Source organism: Rhinatrema bivittatum, chromosome 4 (genome assembly GCF_901001135.1).
Source record: "Rhinatrema bivittatum chromosome 4, aRhiBiv1.1, whole genome shotgun sequence".
NCBI lineage: Eukaryota > Metazoa > Chordata > Amphibia > Gymnophiona > Rhinatrematidae > Rhinatrema > Rhinatrema bivittatum.
In genome coordinates, this window is record NC_042618.1 from 337,705,824 (window position 1) to 337,731,391 (window position 25,568).

Below are 25,568 nucleotides of genomic sequence, written 5' to 3' on the forward strand. Positions count from 1 at the left end.
TCTCATTGTCCTTGGAGGTTCGCAGCAGACCCAGCTGCCCAGGGCAAACAGGTTGGCCCGTCCCCAGCAGCTGTCCCTTACTGCACCGAACCGGTGGCAGGCAGATGTGCCGACAGTTTGTTTACATGCCCACACAGTGCCTTTGGCCAAGGAGGAAGGTGACTAGCGGACGCTTTCTCCCCACCCCCACGGGCTGTGGAAAATGATCTCACTTCTACGTGGTTAACCAACATGCTTTTTTTTTTTTTTTTCCACATCCCATGAGCAGCCACCAGGGTGGGGGGACAGCCTTTCACCCTTCCCCCACACCTTAGTGAAGTTTCTCAGCTGCCACAGAAAACCTACCAATGGTTTCACACAGTTTTTATGTTTCATTTGTTTTTTTTTTTGTTTGTTTTTTTAAATAAGAAGCAGCTCAGCACCATCCCGATGCGGTATCAGTAATTCTCCCACAGCGGAAAGATAGGGTCTTGGTTCCTCTGTGACTCTGAAGAAAGGATGAGCAGCAGATCTGGTGGTGGGAAGGAGCGGGCGGAAGAGCCACCTCTCTCACAAAGCCAAATATTAGTAGCGAGAATAAAATTTAAAAAAAAAAAAGGTCTAGAAGAGCCAGTGGCTGGAAAGTTTCTTCTTGGAAACAGTTCTCTAGGAGTGGAGGCCCCTTTCCTTACATGTGCTGAATTCTCCCTCCAATCCATCCCAGAACCACCAGCTGTAGAGGCCGAGACTGAGTAACTCCTGCTGCAATTCCTAGAAAGAGTGCTTGGTTTATTGAATTACGATGAATTAGAACTGGCAGTGCGAGACACACCCACTCTCCGAGAGAGAATCCTATTCTTCCTCCCCACCGCACCTACCGTTAACATTTCAAGTCCCTCCAGACTCGAACCTTCTGCTCCAAACGACATGCGTTATATGAAACTTTCATCCTGGTGTCATTCACCTTTCTCCTCAAAGTCAAAACGTAGCAACCCGATATCCCTGGGAGAGCCATGAAAAACAAAACAAAAAAAACAAAAACTGCAGAAGTCCACCCCTTACCATGCATACTCCTCCTCTTCCTGCCTTCAGAAAGGCTCTGAGGACAGATGTTCTAGATCTTAAGATCTGACCCGTCTTTTGTTATCTGCACACCCCAATATCATCCCACTCTTGAATCGCTTTAAACCTCCACCAAACAAAAACACGTGGGGGAAAGCATAGGGAAAGGCTGCGTGTGTGGAACTTCCAAGATGGCCGCCTTTTTTTTTTTTCTGTGCCTGCTGCTGTAATTTCATCAAGCAGGGCCCCACAACATGGCCACTCCGACTGGCAAAGTTCAAGTCTCTCCCTCCCAGGGTTTTATGTATATTACATATATTTATATATTTATATATTATAGTTATATATTAAAAAGAGAAAAAAGACCAGTTGTTTTGACTCTCCTGAAGAAACCGAGGCCCGATTGCTGCGTCCAATTTACAAAAACAAAAAAAAAAAAAATACAAAAATCTTCCAGTCCATATCGCACAGGGGGATGCCATGATCTCGAGCCTCACAGGTTCTTCCTGATCTCTCACCCCTCTTTTTCCTCAGCCAGGTACCAAGTCTTATCTCTGTCCTTCCATGGCAGTCATTGCCTTTTGCTGGGTACTCCCTTGCTGGGAGACAGGGGGCCACACGGGTTGCTGGTGGTGAAGGTGATGATGGAGGTTGTGTCCTGTTGGAGAGGAGGGTGGCATCCAACCTGGCTGGTGGTTGGGTGGGGAGGACGCCCAGAACGGGCTGAAATTACCCGGCGGGGAACACGCCATGGAGGTGATGGGGCTGTTGCTGCTCTGCAGGTTCTCTGAAGTCCGGAGCTTGGAAAACATGGCCAAGGCATCGGGGAAGTTGGGGGGTGTTGCCGGCGTGTTACTCGGTGTGCACATCTGCAGAGAGAAGAGGACAAAATTAAACAAATTGCAAACGAGTCCAGGGCAACCAATTATTAATAAATACATAAAGGAAATGTGATTGATTAAAAATGGTGGGTACAGTGAATTGTACAGTATCCTAGTGTTATGGCCTTTTAACTTATTTCTGGCAATGTTTGTGTCACGTTTTAATGAGCATTTTGCATTATTTTAAATTTGCTTTCTGCAGGTTTTCTAGTATTAGGCATTACAGAATAATTGTTTTTGGTAAGATGCATTGCATGTTGAAACTATGTCAAGTTCATTTTTTATATTATGTTATCGTTGTTTTATCTTATTAGTAAAACGGATGTTTTATTGTTTTACATTTAAATTTTGTTTCACATAATTTTATGAATGTCAAATCTGGAAACCACTTAGGAAGTGATTCGCAGTATATAATATTTAATAAAAACCTATCATCAAAGGTGTTCTGTACCTGGTAGCAACCCAAGCACACCAGTGTTTGCTTTACTTTCAGGACCTCAAAAAGAGCTCAGCTTTATAAGCTGTCAGTTTAGCTTAAACAGAAGCCTCAGGTGGCCCATTCCTGGGAACACAGAAAACCGATAAAGCACAAGAGGCCTTTGAAACACCTAATCAAATGGCAACTGAAACATTAAAAAGTGTTCCATGCAGGAAAATATACCAGAAGGAACTGGCCAAATAAGGGATAAGGTATTCTGAGCCTTCCTGGATTCTGTTACTCTGAGTACCTGAGCTATGAGAGTTGTGCAATTAGAGTGTCCGGAATTATTTGGGAATGGAATAGAGAACAAAACTGAAATCATCATAATACCTTTATATAAATCCCTGATGTGACCACACTGAGTATTGTGTGCAGTTCTGATCACCATATCTCAAAAAAAAAAAAAAAAGACAGTGGAGTGGGAATAGGTGCAGAGGAGGACAACAATAATAATAAAGGGGATGGAAAAGGTTAAACAGACTGGGCCTCTTTAGCTTGGAAAAGAGACGAGTGAGAAGGGATATGATTGGAATTTATAAAGTCATGAGTGAGGTGGAATGGTGAGATAGGGAATGGTTATTTATCCATTCAAACAACACTAGGACTAGGGGGACATTCCATTAAACTAGCAACCGGCAGATTTAAAACAGATAGGAGGTATTTTTCTTTCACTCAGGGCACAATCAAGCTATGGAATCTGTTGACGCAGGACGTGATCAAGGAAACTAACATAGTGGGGTTTAAAATAGGGTCGAACAAGTTCCTGAAGGAAAAGTCCATACACAGTTATTAGACAGAATGCTGGGCTCGATGGACCTTATTCTCCTCTCGTGTTTAAGTAGTGTACACACACACACACACACACCCCGGCTCTCTCACACCCACTCTATCTCTCTCTCTCACACACACCGGCTCTCACACACACACGAGACTGTTTCAGGTGCATCCTCTGTGGGTTTTCTTTTTGAAACAGCACCTGGAACATTCAAAGGAAAGTGTGCTGGAGGGCGAATGTCCTTTATTTTCATTGCACTGACTTTGGAAGAACCAGAACAAAGACAGCAAAGTAAACAAGGGCAGGAATGCAGCACGCTGGCAGGCGTCCAACTGTTCACCTGCAAGACCCTCTTGAGCACACCCTACCAAGGGAGGCTAAGGCCCAGGGTCATAATCACTGTAAGAGAATAATTGGCTGAAAAGAGAAGCAGCAGAACCAAAGAGCCAAAAATCGCCAACATCGCTTTTTGTCCCAGACAACTGCTCTCGGTTTCTGCAGCCAATTTACAAGGCACAATGCAGCGAGCATGAAACACCATTAGGCCAGATATCTGCTCTAGGCTACATGAAGGAGGTCATAGGGACGTTGATAAGTGGGGGGTTTGTTTTTTTTTTGCTGCCCTGAGTGAACAATTCCTGCGCTGCCCCCTCTATGTCAGTCTCACGCACTCTGTCTCCCTCACACAGACATAGTTTGGGGGGCAATGCCCACCTCCAAATGCTCTAAGCAAATGCACAGTTGGCCCCCTTCCCACCCACCAGTATGACTTCCCTAGCACTTGCTTACACCCTCCCCCCCAACTAAGCAGACAAACTTAAGTCTATGCTTTTTTTTCCTCACACAACCAGTCAGTCTCAGTCCCGGCACCCCTTCCCCTGCTGGGAACTTTTGATTTCAGTAGCCCCCTACGTGCGCTGCACCGTGTAACTGCATGGTTTACACACCCGGTAGCACCAGGCCTGGAAGATCGCTAGCTTTATCTAGCCATGACCCATGTGCCCCACCCCCACGTCCCAGAACCAGCCAGAATGTTCCATTCAGGAGGAGCCTCCACATTTCTAACCATGTGAATCTGGCCAGCTACAACATAACTGTACTGTAGCAAAAGAAGAAAAACATAGTCTTAGATCAGAATGCCATTCATCAATTATTTTGGCAAAAGCAGTTTCCCTCCTCTGCTTCCAAATCAATCAGAAACAGCCTCGACTCACAGCTACCCACAGGTTCCCCCCCCCCCCCCCCCCCCCCCCCCCCCCCCCCCCCCCCATTTTATAATTTCCCCTTTTAACTTAGCCCAGCCATTGCGATGGCAAAGAGATGTGGGAAGGAATATGTGCCAATGTCTCCATCCCAACCCCTGCAATTGTGGGCTTCCAATCCAGCCACCAGATGTCACCGTTGTGCGACGAGTGGGACTCACAGGGACCGAGGCTGATTCCTCATTAGCACAGCCAGCCACTGGCCAGACCAGGAAGCAGGCGCAGAAGCCAGACCTAGGGGTGAAACCTATGTCTTCCACAGTGGAGTGCTTAACCCCACACGACATCCTCAACGCCTTTAGGTCCCATTTTTCTCACAGGTTGGAAGTGACAACATAGTCTTCAATTGCATTCTTACTGTTGGTAATTAACCATGTATTGCTTTAATGCTCCGTTCAAGAGAAAAGGCTGAATAACCTTGCATCCTCTTTCCCCATCAGCACCCACTATCCTTGTCTGTTTGCACAAGGGCTTTCCCTGCTGCTTTTTAGTGAGTGCATTCCTCTTAGCCACATCCCCTAAGCTAAAGGGCTGCTCCTTCAACCAAACTTAACTCCTACACGTGGCGGAAGAAAAACAGACAAAAATTAGGCCAATCCAAAGCCTTATCCACTCCCAAAGTTTTACACTGCTGCTTGCCAGCTGAAGTGACTTAACAGAGGAACAACCATTTTGTTTTTTACTGAGGTCACAAAAGACATCACATCTCCCCCTTCAGTCTGTTGAACTAGCAGATCATGTTGCTTCATTTGTGCTTTAAGTATGTCGCAGATGTGTCCTACACTTAAATGTGAAAGTACTAATATTTCAGTGGTCCTCTAAAGAAGCACGGCGTTATGCAAACAAAATGGCTACCTCCACAATAGGTGGACTGAATACAGAGTACCACATAAAATCCTGAAAACAGAAAAATATTTCATCTTGCATGCACAGCCGCAATATTTTGCTCTCCTAATAAGCAGGGTTAGTTCAAAATTATCAAGGATAATTTGTTGGCTTTCTAGTTGCCTCTATTGGTCTTCTTCTTAGGTCCTTGTACAGGTTCTGTTTTTCTGCCGCGCCCCCCAATATTCTATTTCTGATATGTTTAAAACATCTTTGGAATGCAAAATGTATCTCACAACTATAACCATGTTAACCTTGGCTCTCCTGAAGTCCACATTTCAGTTGTTCACGCTGTGTTTACAATTTTACATGCCTCGGCATGAGGGCTGCATGGAGATCCGTTTGGGTGAGGATCACCACAGCAGCTCCGCGGCTTACATTCCACATAATGGCAGGAGGAAATTTTGAAAGCCTCAGCACCAAAAGAATACATTTTTAAAAAGTCAGAATTTACAATTAAAAAACAAACAAATAAATAAATAAATGGAAAGAGACATCTTTACTTGTCACAGCCACCTGAATTCTGTGAGTTTTTGTTTACCAGTACTGCTGCTTTAAGGTGACCAGGAATCCTGGCTGAGGCCCGTTCTTACAAGGGCCTGCAGTGCTACAGATGCAATAAAAAAAAGGGACAGCAGCAAAACCTTTCCCTAACAAATACGGTCTTTAAAAAAAAAAAAAACAAAAAAAAAAAACCCCAAAAAATAATAAAAACCCTCAAAACAGTTAAATGTTTTAGGTTCCATTTCTATCTCTCTCCCGCTGAGAGAATTGCTTGGGAGGATACTAAAACTCCCCTTCTCATTGTCCTTGCCATATCAAGTACTTGGATTACAACAGCTTCCTGCAGGGGTTACCAAAAGGTCCTTATGCAGCGGAAACTGAACCCCCGCTCCAAGGCTCGGTCTGGGCAGACTCTGTTCTATTCTCGTCACTGAAGGCAAATGAAGGAGACACTGGGACTGGGCCAAGAGCCAACCTAATCACAAAAACATTATATCACTAATAAAAATCACCAATACATGAAAAGGACACTTTGCTTGCAGCTGAATGTTAAGATGGATCCATTTCACCACAGATCCCCAAAAGCATGACATGAGGTGGCCTGCAATGTCGTGCGACCTTCAGGTAGCCTTATAAAGCTCTAAGATCTCTCCAATAATGCGAATCTGGTGGGATCTGCATGTCTGAAAAAATTCTTAATCCATTAAATTGTTAGCTTCTGGATGGGAGCCACTGGTCAAGGACACTGCTCCAAATTTCAAAAACCTTCAAATGGAAACCAATAAAGGTGGGAAGAGTGCAGGCAAAAGAACTGTCTTCCTCACTGCCCCTTCTCTTTTGATGATCGTGAGCTAAAACACAAAAGCCGCTCCCTTCATGCCTTACCTCCTATTCTGGCTCACTGGCAGTCAGGGAGTGGCGCAGGAGCGCTTGCTGTGTGGCCAAGTCATAGCTCCCACTGTGCCAATCTCTCCTACCAGGAAGTGCTGGCAGGTGTCTCGCAGGAGTTCCCACAGTGCCTGTTACTCCCAGCAGGAGGCACTGCAGGGATTTGGGTACTGGCTGTGAGACGGCTTACACAGTTCCAGATACTCTCTCTCCCTCCTCCCCCCCAGGATGCTCTGAAGAGATGGGTGCAGGAGTGCTGGCTGTGGGACAGCCCTCGCAATCGCAGTCTCTTCCAGTAGGAGGCACTGCAGTGCATGGCATAAGGGTGCAGACATATTTATCTGGACTAAAGTGACTATCTACTTCATTCAATGTGAATTCTTACAGAATTCTCTGTTTTTAAAAATGTTTATGGGGAACATAACTAAATGCTGTCTCCTTACATATTGCTCAGGACAGGGTACCATGCAACCTTGTTCTCTTGCCAAAATTCTCCACTATGTCTGCTCATTACCCCAGAAAACCATCGCTGCAACTTACAAACAATGAGACCCCCTTCCCTGAACTCTCCACTCCACACTGCCAGCTCAAACTCTGTAGAGCGAGGTCCTGTCCCCGTCCCCCCCCCCAAAAAAAATGATGTTTTAATGTGTTTTGTTACCTGCCTTTTCTGATGCTTTGGAAAGATGGGACACAATTTTTCTTTTTTCTTATTCAGTTAAACCCATCGCTGCACCAGCACCCCAAAGCCTGCAATGTAAGATCTGATGTACATCATAGGGACCATCCCAACATCCCTAATCCTTACCAGTGACAGCATCCAAAAAACAAAAACAAAAACAAAACAAAACAGGTAGCCACAACACAGCCACAACACAACACAGCCACAACAAAAACAAAAACAAAACAGGTAGCCACAACACAGTGAACATCGCCAAACACTCCCACTGCCAACATCAGCAAAGACTTTGCTGTCTCCGTTTTCCTTGCTCTCCCCAGCCACAGCAACAGAGGCAACCCCAGGATCTGGGACAAAAACTCTGAGAGTAGAGTGATGGGGGAATTAAAAAATCCAAGCTTTAAAAATATTCTGATCTCTATAGCCTAAATTATGATTCTTTGATCACTTGCGTACAGCTGGATCTGGACAGATGGGACAGGTCTGACCTCACGTGGTTTGGAAGGGTGGCGGCGGTCAAGATGAACATCCTACCCAGATTTTGCTATTTGTTCCAAACGCTACCCATAGCAATACCGTTGGGGGCCATGAGAGTGTGGCAAAGGAAGCTTTTCCGGTTTATTTGGAAAAGGAAGCCCCCGCGAGTATCGCGCCACATATTATATAAGGATAAGTCCAGTGGGGGGCTCAATATCCCTAATCTCTACTGTTACTACTCCGCCGTACTGCTGGGTGTGATCGTTAGCTGGCATCATACCAGTTGTCCCAAGCCGTGGGTGGCCATTGAGCAGGCGGGGTCGGACCCGGTTCCGTTGACTACTCGAGTGTGGTGCCGGGAGGCTGGTAGGAGCCATGATAGGAACCTTACGCCATACACCCAGGCGGTACTTCGGTACTGGAGGCGATGGAGGGGCCGGCTGGTGGGCGATAAGGGTATCTACCATCAGACGTCCTTTTTAATGCACCCTCGATTCCCTCCGGGACAGGAAGCCGTTTTTGTCAGGAGGTGGAGGCAGCTGGGCATTACCACTGTAGGCCAGATGTATTTGGGGACACAGTTAATCTCAGCTGATGACTTGCAAAAGTCATATGTGCTTTCTGCCATGGATAAGTTTGCCTACAGACAAATTGCTCACTTTCTATGTTCCGAGGGTGCACAGGGGGATCTACTTAAGGGCAAGTCTTTATTTGAATCGTTTTGTGGGCAGACTGGGCCTTTCACCAAGCCCATCTCGCGAATTTATATGCTCCTTAACAGTGGTCCCAAACATAAATTGAGCTATCAGACTTGGTGGGAAGCTGATCTTGAAGAGATCCTCACGGACTCAGACTGGGAGCAATGTCACATGACTGTAGGACGTGGATCGATCTCTGCTAGCATTAGAGAGAACGGTTATAAAATTCTATAACGGTGGTATATGGCACCGGAACGGTTACATCGTATACAACCCCAGCTGAGTGATAGATGCTGGCGTCAGTGTGGCGAGAAGGGAACGTTCTTTCATATGTGGTGGCAGTGTAACAGGGTCACAGGGTTGTGGACGGCAGTATCCCAGTTTGCTTCTAAGCTTGCGGGGGCAGAGGTGCCGTCCGATCCAAAGGGCTGTTTGCTGGGTTTGATAGGAGGGACGGGCACCGATAAACAAAAACGACTGTCCCTACACATATTTGTGGCCACGAGGTGTGAAATAGCATTTAGATGGAAGGCTGACAGGGCGCCCACACTTGCCCAGGTTCTCACCCGATTAGATAGAGTATGTCAGATGGAATATCTCACTGCTGTACAACATGATCGGATACAGAATTTCTACGCTATATGGAAACCTTACCATGACTGGAAAATTAGCCAGAACTAACATTCCTTGCACATAATCGGGATAGCGTATATGAGGGAGGGGGGAAGGGGGGAAACGGGGAGGGCGGGACTGAGAGGGGGGTATAAGGAGAGGGAGGATTATACATCACAAAATGTTTGAACACTTGTTGTTGATAACTGTTTTATTATCATGAGTACAAGTTGGTAATATACACCGAGCACTTTGGGGAATTCCCAAACTGCTATTGTACACGATGTGTTGTAATACATGTCAGGGTTGCTGACTGAATGTATCAGGGCTGACAGTTGTATAACTCTTGTTTTTGAAACGTATAAATAAAGAATTATAAAAAAAAAAAAAAAATATTCTGAAATCTACTAAATTAAATTCCTGCAGTTATGGATTCCTTAGGCTAATTACCTCTCCGGGAATCGCATGCACACATGACAATAACCTATCAAAACTGTGGGAACAATGCACATTAAAAATCAAAATATGCCTGGAGCAGGGTGGAAGAGTGAGGAGGGCTCTGATAAATCAAATGCCAGGATGACCGCCGATAAAGAGAGAGCGGGCACCCCATGGCATGCTGGCACACTCACAACTAACCACGCCCCTACTGGTCTGTCAGAGAGTACACTGGCCTGAGCACCTTTTCTCCTCTCTTTGGTGCACAAAAACTACCATAGGCAAAGTTTCCACTGACCCAATTCCTTTTTTGCTCCAACCACAGGATGGGGTGTCACCCTGCGTGTCATCTACTTTAAAAAAAAAAATTCCCTTCACCCTCTCCAACTCGTTCCAGAGTAGCTCCAATCTCCACCCTCCTCCCAGGGCTGCTGACCACTCCTGCCCTCTCTTAGCTGGTGAATGGATGCAAGCTCATTAGTAGAGACAACGAACGAATGAACTGGAGAAATCTAGAAGACTGACAGGCCATTTCAAGGTAAAAAAGTCCTACTTCCTTCAGTGTACTCAAGAGGTAGCTCGCCACCCCTGCAGAAGGAGTGTCATTACAGCACAAAGGGAGCAAGCACCTCAGAAGCAGCAGTGGTAGAGCGGCCAGCCCGAGGAAACCCAAACAAAGGCCTGTTTCTAACCAAGGGAAAACATCAAACATGCACACACACACACACACTATTCAAGGAAATGAAACCGCTCACTTCTCTATTTCCAGAAACCAGTTTCCATATATAGCTACAGATATATTTCTTTTATATTCATAATTTGTTTAGTAAATTTCTGAAGAAAACTTTGAAATAAAAAAAAAGACATCAGGAAAAAAAAAAACAAAAACCAAGGTCAACTTAAGTACAAAAAGAAACAAAAGATTACTTCACAGAATTAATCAACAAAAAGCTGATGAACTCTGAACGTACATATACTATTAACTGTATTCACCAGCATTTTTATCCCACCAGTCTGAAAAGGCTTGCTCCTGATAGGTTACCATAAAAAAAACAAAAAAACATCAATGAACAGACTATGGTCTGAATTCAAACTGTTCATCACAAGTGAACTCATCCATATCTCGCCATATACTGACAAAGAATCTTACTCTGTGTTATTTCAGCATCTGTTCATTAACATCATGACGAGTCTCACATGCACCCTAACGTACAGGCTTCACTATCAGCTGCCTGGATGGTGCTTCTTTTTCGCATGGCCACACTTTTTCTACTTTTATCATACACTTTCTAGTGAATTTAGTGCAGGTGAAAGCCGCTGAACTGGCAGGACTGTCCCGCCAGTGTGCGTTAAGCCCGCTCAGTAAGTGCTGCCTCCAGGAGGTTAGAGGATAGCCCACACCTGGGCCATTCTAGGCCTCTCTGGCTCACGATAGCCACAGAGCAATGGGGGATGCAGATTCGACACAGAGCACCAAACGGCTTTCAGAAGGTCAAGACCATCGATCACTACCGACCTAACCCATGGAGATAGGACCTCCAAACCTCAAACCCCCCTCACCCATGCAAGAGAGAGGAGCCAAACCACCTCCCCTAACACTCGTGCAAGAGAGAAAGCCTCCCAATCCCTAACCCCTCAACCCCCCCAAAGGCCTTTCAACTCCCCCTTCAACCCATGCAAGCAAAGAGGATCCGAATCCCCCTCCCGCACCCTTTCATTTGTGCTAGAAAGGGGCCCCTACCCACTCCTCCATCCCTTCATTTCCAGTTATCTGAAATCACATCAAAACTGCTCACAAACCAAAGCACGACAAGTCACACAAACGTCCTATTTAACTTTATTTATTTTTTTATTTTTTTTAGTTCAGAATGGTGCTTTCCAAACCAGCAGCATGTGTGTGCTCAGGATTTGTTTACTTTCGTACTTAGCCGTGCCTTTGGCTGAAGGACTATTACATCACAGCGTGTGGCGCTGCCCCAGGAAAATCAGACACACTGTCATGGAAGTTTAAGGAAGGGAGTGAGCCCATTGGCTAACCAGCGTCTGTTTACATTTTTTCTAGCAAACAAAACACACCACTGTTATTAACAGTAGCTATGCAAGGGGCATTTAGAAAGTCACATATAAAAGAAATAACACATGAGCATCAAAATACAAAGCACACGGTGATAGGCCACACTACCTCAGGTATGGTGCATTCAGAAAGTATTCACACCCCTTCCTCTTTTTCCACATTTTGTTACATTACAGCCTTATTCTAAAATTGATAATATGTTCTTTTATATCCCTTGTTAACAATCCCCATATTTAAATGTTTAATGTATTTGACAAAGGTAACGCATAAGTTCCTGCAAATTTTGTTTAAAAGTAAACCGATGTGATATGTAAAATCGAACACCGGTATATAAAAGTAAATAAATAAAATAAATAAATACACAATATCACATAATTACAAAGCAAAATCAGGTTTGTAGAAATTTGTGCAAATTAATTTAAAAAAAAACAACAAACCACAAAACCCTGAAATATCACATTTACATACGTATTCAGACCCTTTACTCAGTACTTTGTTGAGGCACCTTTTGCAGCGATTACAGCCTCAAGTCATCTTGGGCATGATGCTACAATCTTGTCACAACTGGATTTGAGGGTTTTCGCCCATTCTTCTCTGCAGATCCTCTCAAGCACTGTCAGGTTGGATGGGGTGCATAGATACACAGCTACTTTCAGGTCTCTCCAGAGAATGTTCAATTGGGTTCAAGTCTGGGTCACTCAAGGTCATTCACAGACTTGTGCCGAAGCCACTCCTGTGTTGTCTTGGTTGTGTGCTTAGGGTGGTTGTCCTCATGGAAGGTGAATCGTCGCCCCAGTCTGAAGCCCAGCGAACTCTAGAGTAGGTTTTCATCAAAATTCTCTCTACACTTTGCTCTATTCATCTTTCCCTCAGTCCCAACTAAGTCTCCCAGTTCCTGCAGCTGAAAACAGCCCCATGACATGATGCTACCACCACCACCATGCTTCACCGTAGGGATGGTATTTGCTAGGTGATGAGTAGTGCCTGGTTTCCTCCAGGCATTCAGGCCAAAGAGTTCAATCTTGGTTTCATCAGACCAAAGAATCTCATTTTTCATGCTCAGAGGGTCCTTTAAGTGCCTTTTGGCAAACTCCAAGTGGCTGTCATCTGGCCACTCTACCATAAACGCCTGATGCAGAGATGGTTGACCTTCTGGAAGGTTCTCCCATCTCTATGGAGAAACTGTAAGAAAGACCAAGGCCCTTCTCCCTGATTGCTCCGTTTGGGCAGGTGGCCAGCTCTAGGAAGAATCCTGGTGGTTCTGAACTTCTTCCATTTAAGAATGATGGAGGCTACTTCTTCGGGACCTTCAGTGCAACAGCAGTCTTTTTGTACCCTTCCCCAAATCTGTGCTTTGACATAATCCTGTCCTGGAGGTCTACAGACAATTCCTTTGACTTCATGGCTTTGATTTTGCTCTGACCTGCACTGTCAACTGTGGACAAGAATGTGCCTTTCTAAATCATGTCCAATCAATTGAATTTACCAAAGGTGGACTCCAATCAAGTTGAAGAAATATCTCAAGGATGATGGAATGGAAACATGGTGCCCCCCAGCTCAACTTTGACTCTCATAGCAAAGGGTCTAAATACTTCTGTAAACGTGTTTTTTTTTTTAATTTGCAGAAATGTGCTTTGTCATTATGGAGTATTGTGTATAAGGCTGAGAAGGGAAAAAATGCATATTATCCATTTTAGAATAAGGCTGTAACTAACAAAATGTGGAAAAATGAAGGGGTCTGAAAACTTTCAGAATGCGCACTGTACACCTCGTAATAGATAAGTGTATATCTCATGTTCTATATAAATATGCCCTAAATCTCCCCCAAGTATGTTCATAATTGTCCAACTTCTCATGCAATGAATATATTTTCAAGAATGAATAAATTTTAGTCTAATAAAAAAATACATAATCACTGACCTGATACATTAAAATGTAAATAGATCGCTCATTGTGTACAGGCGGCCAGTCACACCATGGCCTTGTTATGGAGCAGTGTCATCGTAAAGTTGTGAACTGCTGTTATTGTATTTGTACCAACTACGCCATCTGCAAATTTTTATAAATAAAGTGCTCCTAGCATTTCCCAATGGAAGACACAACTCATTGATATAGCGCTCATCGAGAAAATTATGTATTTCTCTCCTTACACTACTAAATATATTTTTGACTAGTTTTCAGGAGCTACAGCTCCCTTCATCCGATCAAGACAGAAGGATTTGATTGAAGTAAAAAGATGTCCTTGACTGGACACACAGAGGTGAATCATATAGTACATTACAATGGTGGTGGGAAGGAAGTGGGCATGGAATTGTCAGCAGGCACACTAGGCCTGTGCCTAAGGTGGCAAAAATCTGAGGGGTGGGCAACAGCAGCAGGCTGGCTGAAGAATTGCTGCCTTCCAGGTGTGCGGAATCTCACTCGGCAGAGAACAGGTTATGTACTCTAACCTGAGGATTGTGTATGCCTTTATTTTTATGTTTATTTAATGTGTTGTAAACCACCAAGACTGACCGTACAGCTTGACCGTATACAAATAAATAAATAAATAATAACCACCCTCTGGCTTCCTGATCCAGCCCCTCCCCTCCCAGGCAGCACACATGGAACAGGAGGGGAGGGGATGGGCGGTGCTGGGGCTGACAAAGTGGCCATGCCAGAGCTCAAAATGGGCTCAGGCTACGGCTACGCTGGTGGTGGTGGCAGCAGCAGCAGCACAGCGCACTGTCCCCTGCCCCCTCACAAGGCAAGCCGACACCAGCCCCATTCTTGCCTCCGGCCAGGCACCCTGGGCTGTCACCCATCTAGCCCCGACAGGCCATGCTTGAGGGGATGAGTGGAAGCTGCAACATCCTCGTAAGTGACTAATTCTAACAGCTGGAGTCATTCCACAGCTTAAAAAAAAAAAAAAAAAAAGGGCAGCAACAATAAAAGAAATAATTTAAAAAGCAGACAGTGAGAAAAACAGGACTGACAAGCAGCCCAAATATTGGGGTGACAAAAAATGTCAAAATGTCAGGCTGGGTGTAAGCATGCCAGAGACAGAATCACCGTATGTTCACTAAGGCACTAAAATCACATTCTAGCAATATAGCAGATGACAGGAGAAAAATACCATCCAGCCCATCCAGCTATTCTGACCACACTGCTATGGATACATCCCAGTTGCCCGCCACAGAGAGCAAGCACCTGCAAGATTTCTCCTTATCCAGGACAGCCTTTTCTCTTCCTCCTTGATATTCCACCCTCTAGGGCAAAAAAAAAAAAAAGAATACAGGATCCCAATTTGTTTCTCTTCTTCATCCACCTTTCCCATAGGTTTCTGTAATAACCTAAATCACCAGAGCATCCAGTTTCCTGTGCAGCCTGCCCTGGCTACATCAGTGCCTACCTTTCCGGTAGGACTTAGTAAGTTTTCAGAGAAGGATTTCGTCTCGTTTACATTTTATAATTAAGCAGAAGCAGCACATGGAAGGAGGGGATTACAACAGAGCGAGCCCTCCCCCCCCCCCCCAATTACTTAGTGTATGGCAGACACAGAAGCCATTTACAGGATCTTCCCCTCCCCCAAACGCTGGGAAAATTAAAAAACAGAAGGTCCAGTTAATCTATGAAAAGGAAACATTTCAGGTCTGTAAAATTATTCCACACGGCGAGCAATACGTGGCTTCTGAAAAGAGATCTAACAGCCGATGCCAGAATAAAATGCTAATTAGGTCCTGCCGGGGACACGGCTAGCCAAAAGGACACTTGTGTGCACCGCGGAAGCGAGTTCAAACCGACAAGCTGTGGACTCTGGATCCTCACAGGTTTACAAAAGCCTTTCAGGGGAGGAGGCATGGCATTATCAGACAGTCGTAGCTGGGTAGGCGGAGACACGCAGGGTGAAATGACTTACACAAGGTTACACACAGCAGCAGCGATGACAGGGATTTGAACTTGCATCCCAGGATTTCTTCCAATTCGTGGCTTTCACTTAAAATTAACCCCCTGCCTCAGCAGCAGCTGTATCATCTGCAGGTCTCAAGGGAAACTACCAGATGTACAGACTGGGAGGGGATCTTTCTACATTAATAATACATCAGGTGAGCTCTTTAACCCACCATGGCATTATGGTCGAGGATAACACTCACTCCAAAAGGGACCCTTACAAATCTATCATAAAGTTAGATTATGTATTTTGAATGTACTTTTTTTTTTAATAAAAATCAAGGAGGCAGAGGATGCCTCTGAGCCAGGTTACCATGGCAATACAATCTGTAGGCCCATAAGACAATACAGCAGCCTGGAATTGTGACCCGCAGGCCCCACGACCCCCAGGCCCTGTCTCAAGGTCCACACTGGCACAGTCCAAGGCGCAGGCGAACATGCTGAATACCTGCTAAGGCCCTCCTCCCCCCCCATTAATTCTAACCCTTCCAGACAGATTTTTTTTTTTTAATATTAAACAGGAGTTTTAGTAAATTTCCTGCTTCCGTCACAGTTGTAATGTAACTGTGTCCCCAATGGGGGTTAGGTGGCAAGGCATTAACGTCCTTCCCCTTCCCCCCATACTGTACAGGTTCTCATTCTCGGCCAAAAGGCCACAAAGGGACCAAGTGTCTCTGAACTTCCATCTGATCTCAGCCAAAGAGGGGCACTAAAGGGTTTTCCTCATTTTGTGGGATGGGAAAGGGTGGGGTGGTTCTTTGTGTATCTGTCCCTTTGTGCTCTATTTAGTGTCTACTAGTGCTTCATGATGTAATCTAACCCATAAGCAGCATGGCATTCTGGCTGAATATAATTCATATGCACACATTTTTAAATACCAGCAGCAGACTGTAGTAATACAAAAGGAGTGGTAACCACGAGCAGCATTGTGGCTATGGTGGATAATTACCCCGTCCCCCTCTACCCACATAAGTGTCATGACCACAAAAAGAAGTCTTAAATGAGGAGAAATCTAAAATCTTCGGCAGGTAAGCCACTGACAAGCCACCGACCATTCTGTGAATGATTTTCCCAGTTAATGTATAACAAAAACTATTCCAGGAATGAACACACCTCCCATGAGAGCTACCTCCAATCTGCTTCAAATGGATCCAAAACCTTTTTTTTTTTTTTTAAATTAAACCAGCTCACATAGTAAATGTATAATGAGAGGAGACAAATAATTAAGGGCAGAGAAAGGTCAGAGAACCCTTTGAAGGCCCTTGGTCAGCTGGAAAGATACACAGGCATGCATGGAAATCTACAAAATTGTATATTATATCTCCTACCGTATTAGGGATGGCTAACTCTGGTCCTTGAAGGCCACAAGCATTTTTGGGTTTCAGAATATCCTGAATGAATATTCATGACCTTATACTTGCATATTCTTGGTTATCATGAAAAGCCTACTGACAGCCTTTGATGATCAATGTTGGCCATCTTTGCCCTAAGGAATGTATATATATTTTCCTAAATTAAGCATCAAAGACAGTCAAGTGCAAAAACTGAAATGAGGGGAGAGGAGAAATGGCACAAGAGGAAGAGGAAAGGTAGCAGTGACTAAACACTACACACCAAAACAAGAAGAGTGAAGGCATGGCCTAGAAGCAACAGCAATGGGCTAGAAATCAGGGCTGAAATCCCACATCCTCCACCAACATTCCTTGTGATTCAGCAAGTCACTTTATCTACCACTGCTTCAGGTACTCACCTAGGTCGTAAGCTCTTTAGGGAAGAGCATGACCATACTTGAATACTTTTCACTGGGGAAACATCCAATAGGACTATAAAAATTATAAATATATTAAAGAAATAATTAAAACAAATCTGGATGTGGTGAAAAACTGTGACGTCTTAAAAATGCCACCAGAATTTCACAAGAACTGAAAAATGGAAAGAAATTAAGAACTGGTTTTACTGTTTAAGCAGAGCTGATAAATACTGGCTGAAAAAGCACGGCCACAGCAATCTTCCCATTGGCCAAATGCCGGTAATGCATATTGAGCCCAATTCACGAGGCCTCTGCTTAAATGAAGTGACGTCTGGTACAACCTGTACAGCCTATACTGTAGATATTAATGCAAGCTCACTTTATAGCATTCACAAGATTGTGATTTGTAATTACGTTTTGCCTGTCATACAGTGCTCAGTTATATCCAGTCTTATATATTGAGGCAGCATAGCTTGTGTTTTCGCAAGTTCACAATGACAAAAAAAAATTCTCTTAGCAGGACTTGGGGTCTGATCCACTTAGCTTTTGTCCTATAGACACTGAATAAGAGAAAAACAGTTAGCGAATCAGGTCCAGAACGTGATTTTCCCCATCTTCAGTTGTAGAAAAAGTTTTTAAGAGACACTAAATCACTGTTGCCCATTATAACTCTGTTCCACAAAGTGCCCCTTCCAATTCTGTCCCCCATCCCCCTGCAGTGCCTCAACCCCCCAAAAAGTTACAATTATTACACAACAGACGTCTGGCACACACTTACATTAAATAAGCCACATTTCTCTCAGGTTGCAAGTATCTTGTTAAAGAAATCTGGTTTGCTCTGGATTATGTACCTTGCAGGTCAGCCTCTTGCCTCTTACCATCCCATGAAGGTATCACCTGTGACACCACCTGTTATGGAAGTTGCCTTCGGCACGAGCAAAGGATTAAAGTGGACTGCCTCATGGGCAGCGGATACCCCACGAACTCAAAGTCAGAGCAGAACTAGAAAAGGAACTTTTACGCTAGGAGCACATAGCAGTGCCCAAGACGCAATGGATATCCCTGCAGCAAGCACCGTATGCTAAAGAGGAGGATCCACCGGGGATCCGCTGTATTTTAAAATGGAAAAGAACGCCACAGGTCTATTGTTATAACTTAACTTTAAATGTTTTTAAGCAAGAGGTTTAATACATCTGTCTTGGTAATGGGTCCTAATGTCACTGTGTTGCCAATGGGGCAGAGTGGCATGGCATTAACCCAAACCTTGTACAAGTTCTGCAGGGACCACCCTCAGCTCATAGCTTGACCTTACACCAGGACTTTAGTCAAAGGAATCAAATGAAATTCTAATCCAAAGCAGTGTCGTGACCTGATGAAACACATACCCCTTGCTCAAACTGCCTAACTGCACTATTCTATCCCATCTCCATTCTTTATATGTGGAGTGAGGGGGGGGGGGGGGAGGGAGGGAAGAGCAGGGACGAGCTTAAAACATTTTGAGCTCTCCCAGACAAGTGCATTAAAATATTTCTTCATCGGCACATTTACTTCCAGGTGAGTTCTACAGCTCCAGTGAGAGGGTGTGAAACCCTGAACTGTGTTAGTTATCTACAAACGCAGGCAAAGTAGTGCGGAGCCTCACCCTCTAGTGTTATCCTAATCCCGCTAGTTAACCCCAGAGCTCACAGGCGGAGCTCATTCGTGTCTCTTCTGGTTACAGAAGCCGTGTATGCATTCACTTTCTGTGGCTGGCCCTCCCGAATTCTGAGCCGAGCGAGCACACAGCCCTGCTTTCTCTTCCACAGAGAAGATTCGCTCAAAGTCACGCCTGATAAATAAGGAGAAAACATTTCCTTAAAGGGAACAGCAAAAACAAAAAAACAAAAATCCCATCTATGGTTTTCTGCACCGGCCTTAATATTGGTAAAGGGAAAAAGCATGTGAATTGAGTAAAATTCTGCCCCTTGACACTCCGGTGGTGCAGATTGACATCAGGTGAAAAATTAGATTGCCACATCCCAAGGGAATACAAGAGATCTGACAAAGCAGTGAGTGTCAACAAAAAAAAAATAGATTAAATTTAGTCTGCAGTTCAAAACGAAATCATCAAGATCATCCTTTTCTGTCCTGGTAAATTTTGCAAAGTTCCTCTCTCTAACTATTTGCACCACAATGGACAGGATTAAGGGTACCCCTGTGCCCATTCTTAACCTCTCCCCAGCACCTCCAAGCATAGCACTTGACACGTGAAAGGCAAGAGCACAGCCCAAACCATGAAGAACACAGCAGGTGACCATGACAAGAAGGCGCTTTTTGTTTACAAAATAAAATTGAAAATAAGGTATTAGAACAAAAGTGAAATTGGACATACAAACAATGCAATAGGTCTAGTGGCTATTTGGGATATCTGATCAGATTTCTGCTTCCAGTGGATCTTGGACCATGATCACGGAAAACAGATCTAAAGTTACTGTGGCAAGACCAGACAAAATTTGCTGAAACCCTTCTATTGGGTGTAGTCAGGCTCCAACAGGATATTAAATGAGAGCTTAAAAAAAAAAAAAAAACAACCATAAAAAAACCAACCCCCAACAACAAGCAAGATCCTGAAGTCTCTCAACACCTTATTACTGATTTAGATGGTCCTTATGCATGTGAACACAAAGATAAGTCATACAAATTGCACAGGCCCATTTACCCTCTATTCTGTATACCTGCATTGGAAAATAACTTTTGAACAACTCTCTCAGTGACTCTCACTCTTTACAAGCCATCTTTGGTCCAGCAGCTGCTTCGGTTCCACAGCAGATGGAAAGAATCTATTCCCCGTGCCAGCCAACTCTACTCTTCCCAGACTATAGCCCTGAAGCACACACACACACGCACCACAAGCCATGCAAACATGTCTGCATGCCTTGGGTGTGGCTTTCCACGGGCCTGAGACAGCAAAGTCGCCGCGCAAGCACCCAAAGAGACAAGTCACAGTCACTGTTCCCTCTGAGCTGTGCGATAGCGCCCAGGGGTCATGCACCCCGGGCACTGAGCACGCGTAAGAAATCCCACCTTTATTTGCATTATACCGGCTCGTAGCGCACAGATTTCAACTTGGCTTATAAAGATGCACAAAGATAAAGAAAATGTCTGCGCGCACAGTTTTTCCAAAAATTTGAGGGAACCATTGGTCACAGCACGCAAACCATGGCTTCTGGGTAAGTGTGAAGAGACCCCCACAAATCCTGATAATTCTAGGCATTTTTGGCACTTAAACTCAATACTAAGTAATGAGGTATTTCTACACTGCCTTTCCCATTTTAGCTCAAGATCGTTTACAGCATTTTTTTTTTCCAGGTATGGTAAGTCCTTACCCCAAATGCTTTCATGGATACCTAAGGCAAAGGAAGATAAAGTGACTGGCCCAAGGCCACAAGGAGTGTTGATGGGTGGGGTATGCCACTCCTTTCCCCATCCCTGGTCTTGGGAGAAACCTGCTCCATTGAGGAAGAGAGACCAAAGGACTGTTAAGGTCCAGAACATCACCTATTCAGCTACCTGACTGCACCAGCATTATAGCAGGGGATGGCGAATATTTCGAAGGTGGAAGGGCTGCAAACTCTGCAGAGACTTTCTGTGCAGTACGCCAATGTTACTCCTGCACGGTTAATGGGCTTATGACGAATCCAAGGTTAAACCTATTCAGAAGGCACTCGACAGGGCTGGAGGAAGACAGGGTCAGTCGTTCACACTGTCCTCATCATTGCAAAATAGGGTTTTACAGACATCTAGGGAGGAATCCAGCTAAGCCTGAACCAAAAGGAAGAAAACAAGCCAATGAGGGCCAATTTTACTCCCACCAGAAGAAAAAAAAAACCCAAAACAAAACTATGATTTAACTAAAAATCACAAAAATCAAATATTGTGCTAGATTTGATGGGACATTTTAATCAGTTGTGCAAGGGGGAGTAGTTTATCTGCTGGGAAAAATCACAGACTTATGTGACCTTCTTGGACTTTTAAACAAATTCAGTCCTGGCCTGGTGTATTTATTTTGACTTCCTTTATTCAACAGTGGAGCTTCCCTTTCAAATCAGGAAGCATCCAATTTGTGAAGGTGCTTGCTATAACATTGTCTGAAACGGAGACAGAAATATCTGGGTTGGCGGGGGGTGGGGGGGTGTTGTTGAAAAATGCATACTGATCCAAACAAAAAACGGCAAATCATATCCACATCTGCTCTCCGCAAGGAACAGCTCACAGACACCTTTCCCACCCAAACAGCTGAGCCCAGAGAAGCTGCAGAGATGCAGCATTGAGACTGAAGCAGTGATGGATGGGGCCAGCCCGGTGGCTGTGCTGCCAAGAGGAGGACTTGGGTGCAACTCCCAAGGTCAAGTCTTTCAACCCCATTCGAAGGCTGCGCTCCCAGCCACTGCCGCGGGAAGGGAGTCTCAGTCCAACACTCGACAACCAACGGGTCAGATCTAGAGCCCCTGACTGCAGCTTCCTGGAAAGTGACTCAATGCATGAGGCTGAGGACCGTTGCCGTGATGGCTGGATCAAGTCGGGAGGGGTTAGAAAATAAAGGAAAAAAAAAAAAAAGTCACAGGGCAGTTGTGAGTGGCGCCAGATCCCAGCCCCAGGTTCTGAATGAGCTGGAAGCCCCAAAGGAACAGGAGAAAACCGCAAAGTCAAAAAAAAAAAAATATATCAACCAACCAACCCAAAAGCAGTGAACTTCAACTGCATCTGTGGCAGCCACCCTCCTCCATTTTTGGATTCTACCCAGGACGGAAGTAGACTCCTCTCTGGTCTGGATATCTGGCACCCCAGGCCTAAATCCGGGCCTGCTTCTACTTTTTCCTTAAGGCCCTGCTCTGGTCCACTTTCTCTGCACAGTACATTTCTTCCTTGGCTTTAGGCCAACTGGTCCTCTTCTGTCCTAATTTCCAACCAAGGCTGGATTTAGGTACAGGCAACACAGACATATGCCTTGGGCACAAAATTCTGAAGGGACCTGAAAACTGGGATGCCCCTCCCCCATCCCACTGCTGATTTCCACGGGAAAATCCCCCCTAGCCCTTGTCCTCTAGCGATGGTTGCCATAAATTTAAAATCGGACCCACTCCCAGCTTCTTTCTGTGGACTATTTGTCTTCCCCAAACCTTCCCTGTCCCCTACAAATCTGTCCTCAACGTTTTCTTCTTTCCCTACGTTTGGTGTGTAAAATAATATGATACTTTGTAATCTGCCTCTCTCTGGGGGAGGGAGAGCGGGACATGCAGGGGCAAACGGTGAAACTGAGTGAGTGCAGAGCAATAGCAGTGAGCAATATGGGGGGGGGGGGGGGAGGGATGAAAATGACACCCAGCCCATGTGGGCTGGAAAGCAAAAAATATATAGGTCCCGGCTCACTTTCGGCATCTAAATGTGCCCCATACTCTAGGGATCACACAGGCGTTAGTAAGCGAAAACGCAGCATACAAGCACAATTCGCACTTATCTTGTCATGCACAGAAACTGATTACAACCAACATGATGCTTAACAGGAGAAAAAAGAAACACCAAACCAGATCTTCAAAAACACAGCAAAATGTTGCACACAGCAGCAAAGCCCTCTGCCACACAAAAAAAGCCCCATTTCTCTAAGCAGAGAAAGAAAGAAAATGACAGGCCACATGTGATTTACACCTCCTGTCACAATCTAAGCTTAAATTCTCTTACAGTCAAAACTCTGACTGAATGCGGGCCTAACCTCCCAGGCTGAAGCGATGGAAGGTCTGAGAGCCCCTCTTTGCTATGAAAACTACAGCACAAAAAATGATCAACTCACCCAGTTCCTGGAAGACATTTTGGGTCTTGTTTACATTTGAAGGGCCAGCTCTGTGTGTGTGTGTCTCTCTCTCCTTTAGCTGCTCGTACAATATGGCTGTCACAGAGGGTCTGACAGCACAGAAGGCAAAAGCTGCCATTCCTGCCAGACCAGCAGCTTCCCCTTCCCGCTGCAATGGGCGAGTCCAAAACACAAGCACTGCACAGCAAGCATGCGACCCTCAAACTCCCCCTCCCAGCAAGGGTTGGGCTCCTTTAAGATCCCCAGGGTTCAAATCCACAAGGAAACATCACTTTTCTGTTCAGCCTGAGCCTCAGTACCAAGCGCCTTCCAAGCTTCTAATTAGGACATACAAACCCAGGGGAGAGGGGTGTCTTTCATATACCTTGTGCCCAACAAGTTTACTTACCATCTGATGATGGTGGTGGCTGCTGGGAATGTTAGTTTCTTGAAAAAACGTGCTCAGCGCGGTCTGCATTAAAAAAAAAAAAATTAGTTACTTTCTCCGCATAAAATGAAAAGGGAGACAAATAGTAAGGCTGTCTGACCTGCGTCCGGGAAAACACAAAAATTAAAAACATGGGGAGCTGGTCTCAAGTTTGACATTTGTAAACAATCAACCGCCTCCCCCATAGCTCACGGCGCTTCTCGGCATCTCAGAGATGCCAAATTTCCTGTCTTGCTTTCAAACTGCGTAGAAATCGAAAAGAAAAAAAACAACAACAAAAAACGATGCAATTTATACTAGATCCTAACCGGGAAAGGGGGGGGGGGGGGGGGGAAGAGAAGCACGACAATAAAAACAAATTAACAACAGCAACAAAATGGAAGAAACTTGAAACACCACGAGGGGGCTTCTGTTCCAATTCCCCGAGAGAGCTGCGCTTCCGGAAAAAAAAATGATTGCGCTTTTAGCTTCATTATTAAATCTCCCAACACGTTGGTTAACACAGCGCAGACATCAATCCTGTTTGTAAATAAAGAGGTGGTGGGGGAGGGGAGAATCACCCTGATTACCTTCAATAATTAAAAACAACATAGACCAAATCAGCATTACAGAGCAAATAATAACATAAGATATTCTTCCAGTTATGTAACATTCCTTGCCGTAGCAGCACTATGAATTGAAAAAGTGGTAACAAAAAACGGGAGCACTGCACGTACTGTGATTGCAATCATCGGACAAGAGCTGTCAACATTTTCACGCACGCTGAACGCGTACGATAAACAAAAAAAACAACAAAATAAGGGGTCGTTTTTCCAAACCGGGCAGAACGCTTAGACTACACCCGCGATGTCAACATATATATATATAATTTATATTTTTTTTTTTACTAAAGACTTCAATATTTAAGAAACCTCGTTTTCTCTTTTTTTTTGTTTACCCGTTGCCCCCAGTGTAAATTGTTATTAACAGTAGTACACGCAAAATGGCCAAGGTGTAAGCCAGCCGCCTGGGCGTGCAAGACCTTTGAGCCCCGGGTGATAGCGCAGGCTCTCGCACTGTGTCGTGCGGCTCCCGGCCGCTTCTATTACACTGTGTCTTATAAATAGCAACGAGGGCATTTACGGGAGGGGGGGTCAGACCTCCCATCCCTTGGGGGAACCCGATCCGCCCAACCCTCCCCGTGACGCCAGAGCCCACTGCATTCCTGCTCCCGGAGGCGCAAAAATAGGAAAAATAATAATACAACCACCACAATCATAGTAATTACTGTTTATGTTCCCCATTCAGCAGCAGAGGCCGCCGGGCCACGCTCCTCTGTTTGTTGTTATTTAGGGCTTCAGATCCTGGACTGCTCGGTGGGGAGGGGTAACAGGCAAGGAGCGACGGACGGATCGCGTTCCCTCCCCCAATCGGAACCGGACTTCGGGACACCAACCTCGAACTGCCAGTGTGCCGCCTGCAGCAGCTGCTTTGCTTGATCCGCCGCGCACCCCGCCGCCAGCACGAACTGGTTGATCATGACTTGGTGCCGCAGCTCCTCCATATTCACCGACATGGCGAACGAAAAGCGGAGGAGGAGGAGGAGGAGGGGGGGGGCGGGGAAGAACCGAGCAGGAAGATAGCAAACAATAATCGAGCAGAGGCGAACGGCGGCCGCCACCACCGAGCCGACCAGGCAGCACCGGAGACAGAGTGGGAGAAGGGGAGAGGGGGGGTGGGGAGGGAGGGAAAGAGGAGGAGAGGGAATCCGAGACACCAGCGTGGGGGGAGGAGAGATCCCAGCGCACAGCTCTGCGGCTTCGTTCGTGCGGCGGGCCCTCGCTGTTGCTCTTCCTCGCTGCCTGGCTTCCTACTACAGTCCCGCAGGCAGCGCTTGTTGTGATCGCTCAGCCCCACTTCCTCCCTCCCTCCTGCTCTC

General features: G+C 45.3%; 1 protein-coding gene across 1 annotated transcript; it reads right to left on the reverse strand.

Annotated features, from left to right (window-relative positions):
* Positions 1-221: 221 nt before the first annotated feature.
* On the reverse strand, positions 222-25,568 carry UBALD2 (UBA like domain containing 2). Its single transcript, XM_029600442.1, has 3 exons — positions 25,086-25,568; positions 23,612-23,674; positions 222-1,910 (listed from the first exon to the last, which is right to left on the reverse strand). The coding sequence occupies exons 1-3, from the start codon at positions 25,203-25,205 to the stop codon at positions 1,590-1,592; spliced, it is 504 nt and encodes a 167-aa protein (XP_029456302.1). The 5' UTR covers positions 25,206-25,568; the 3' UTR covers positions 222-1,589.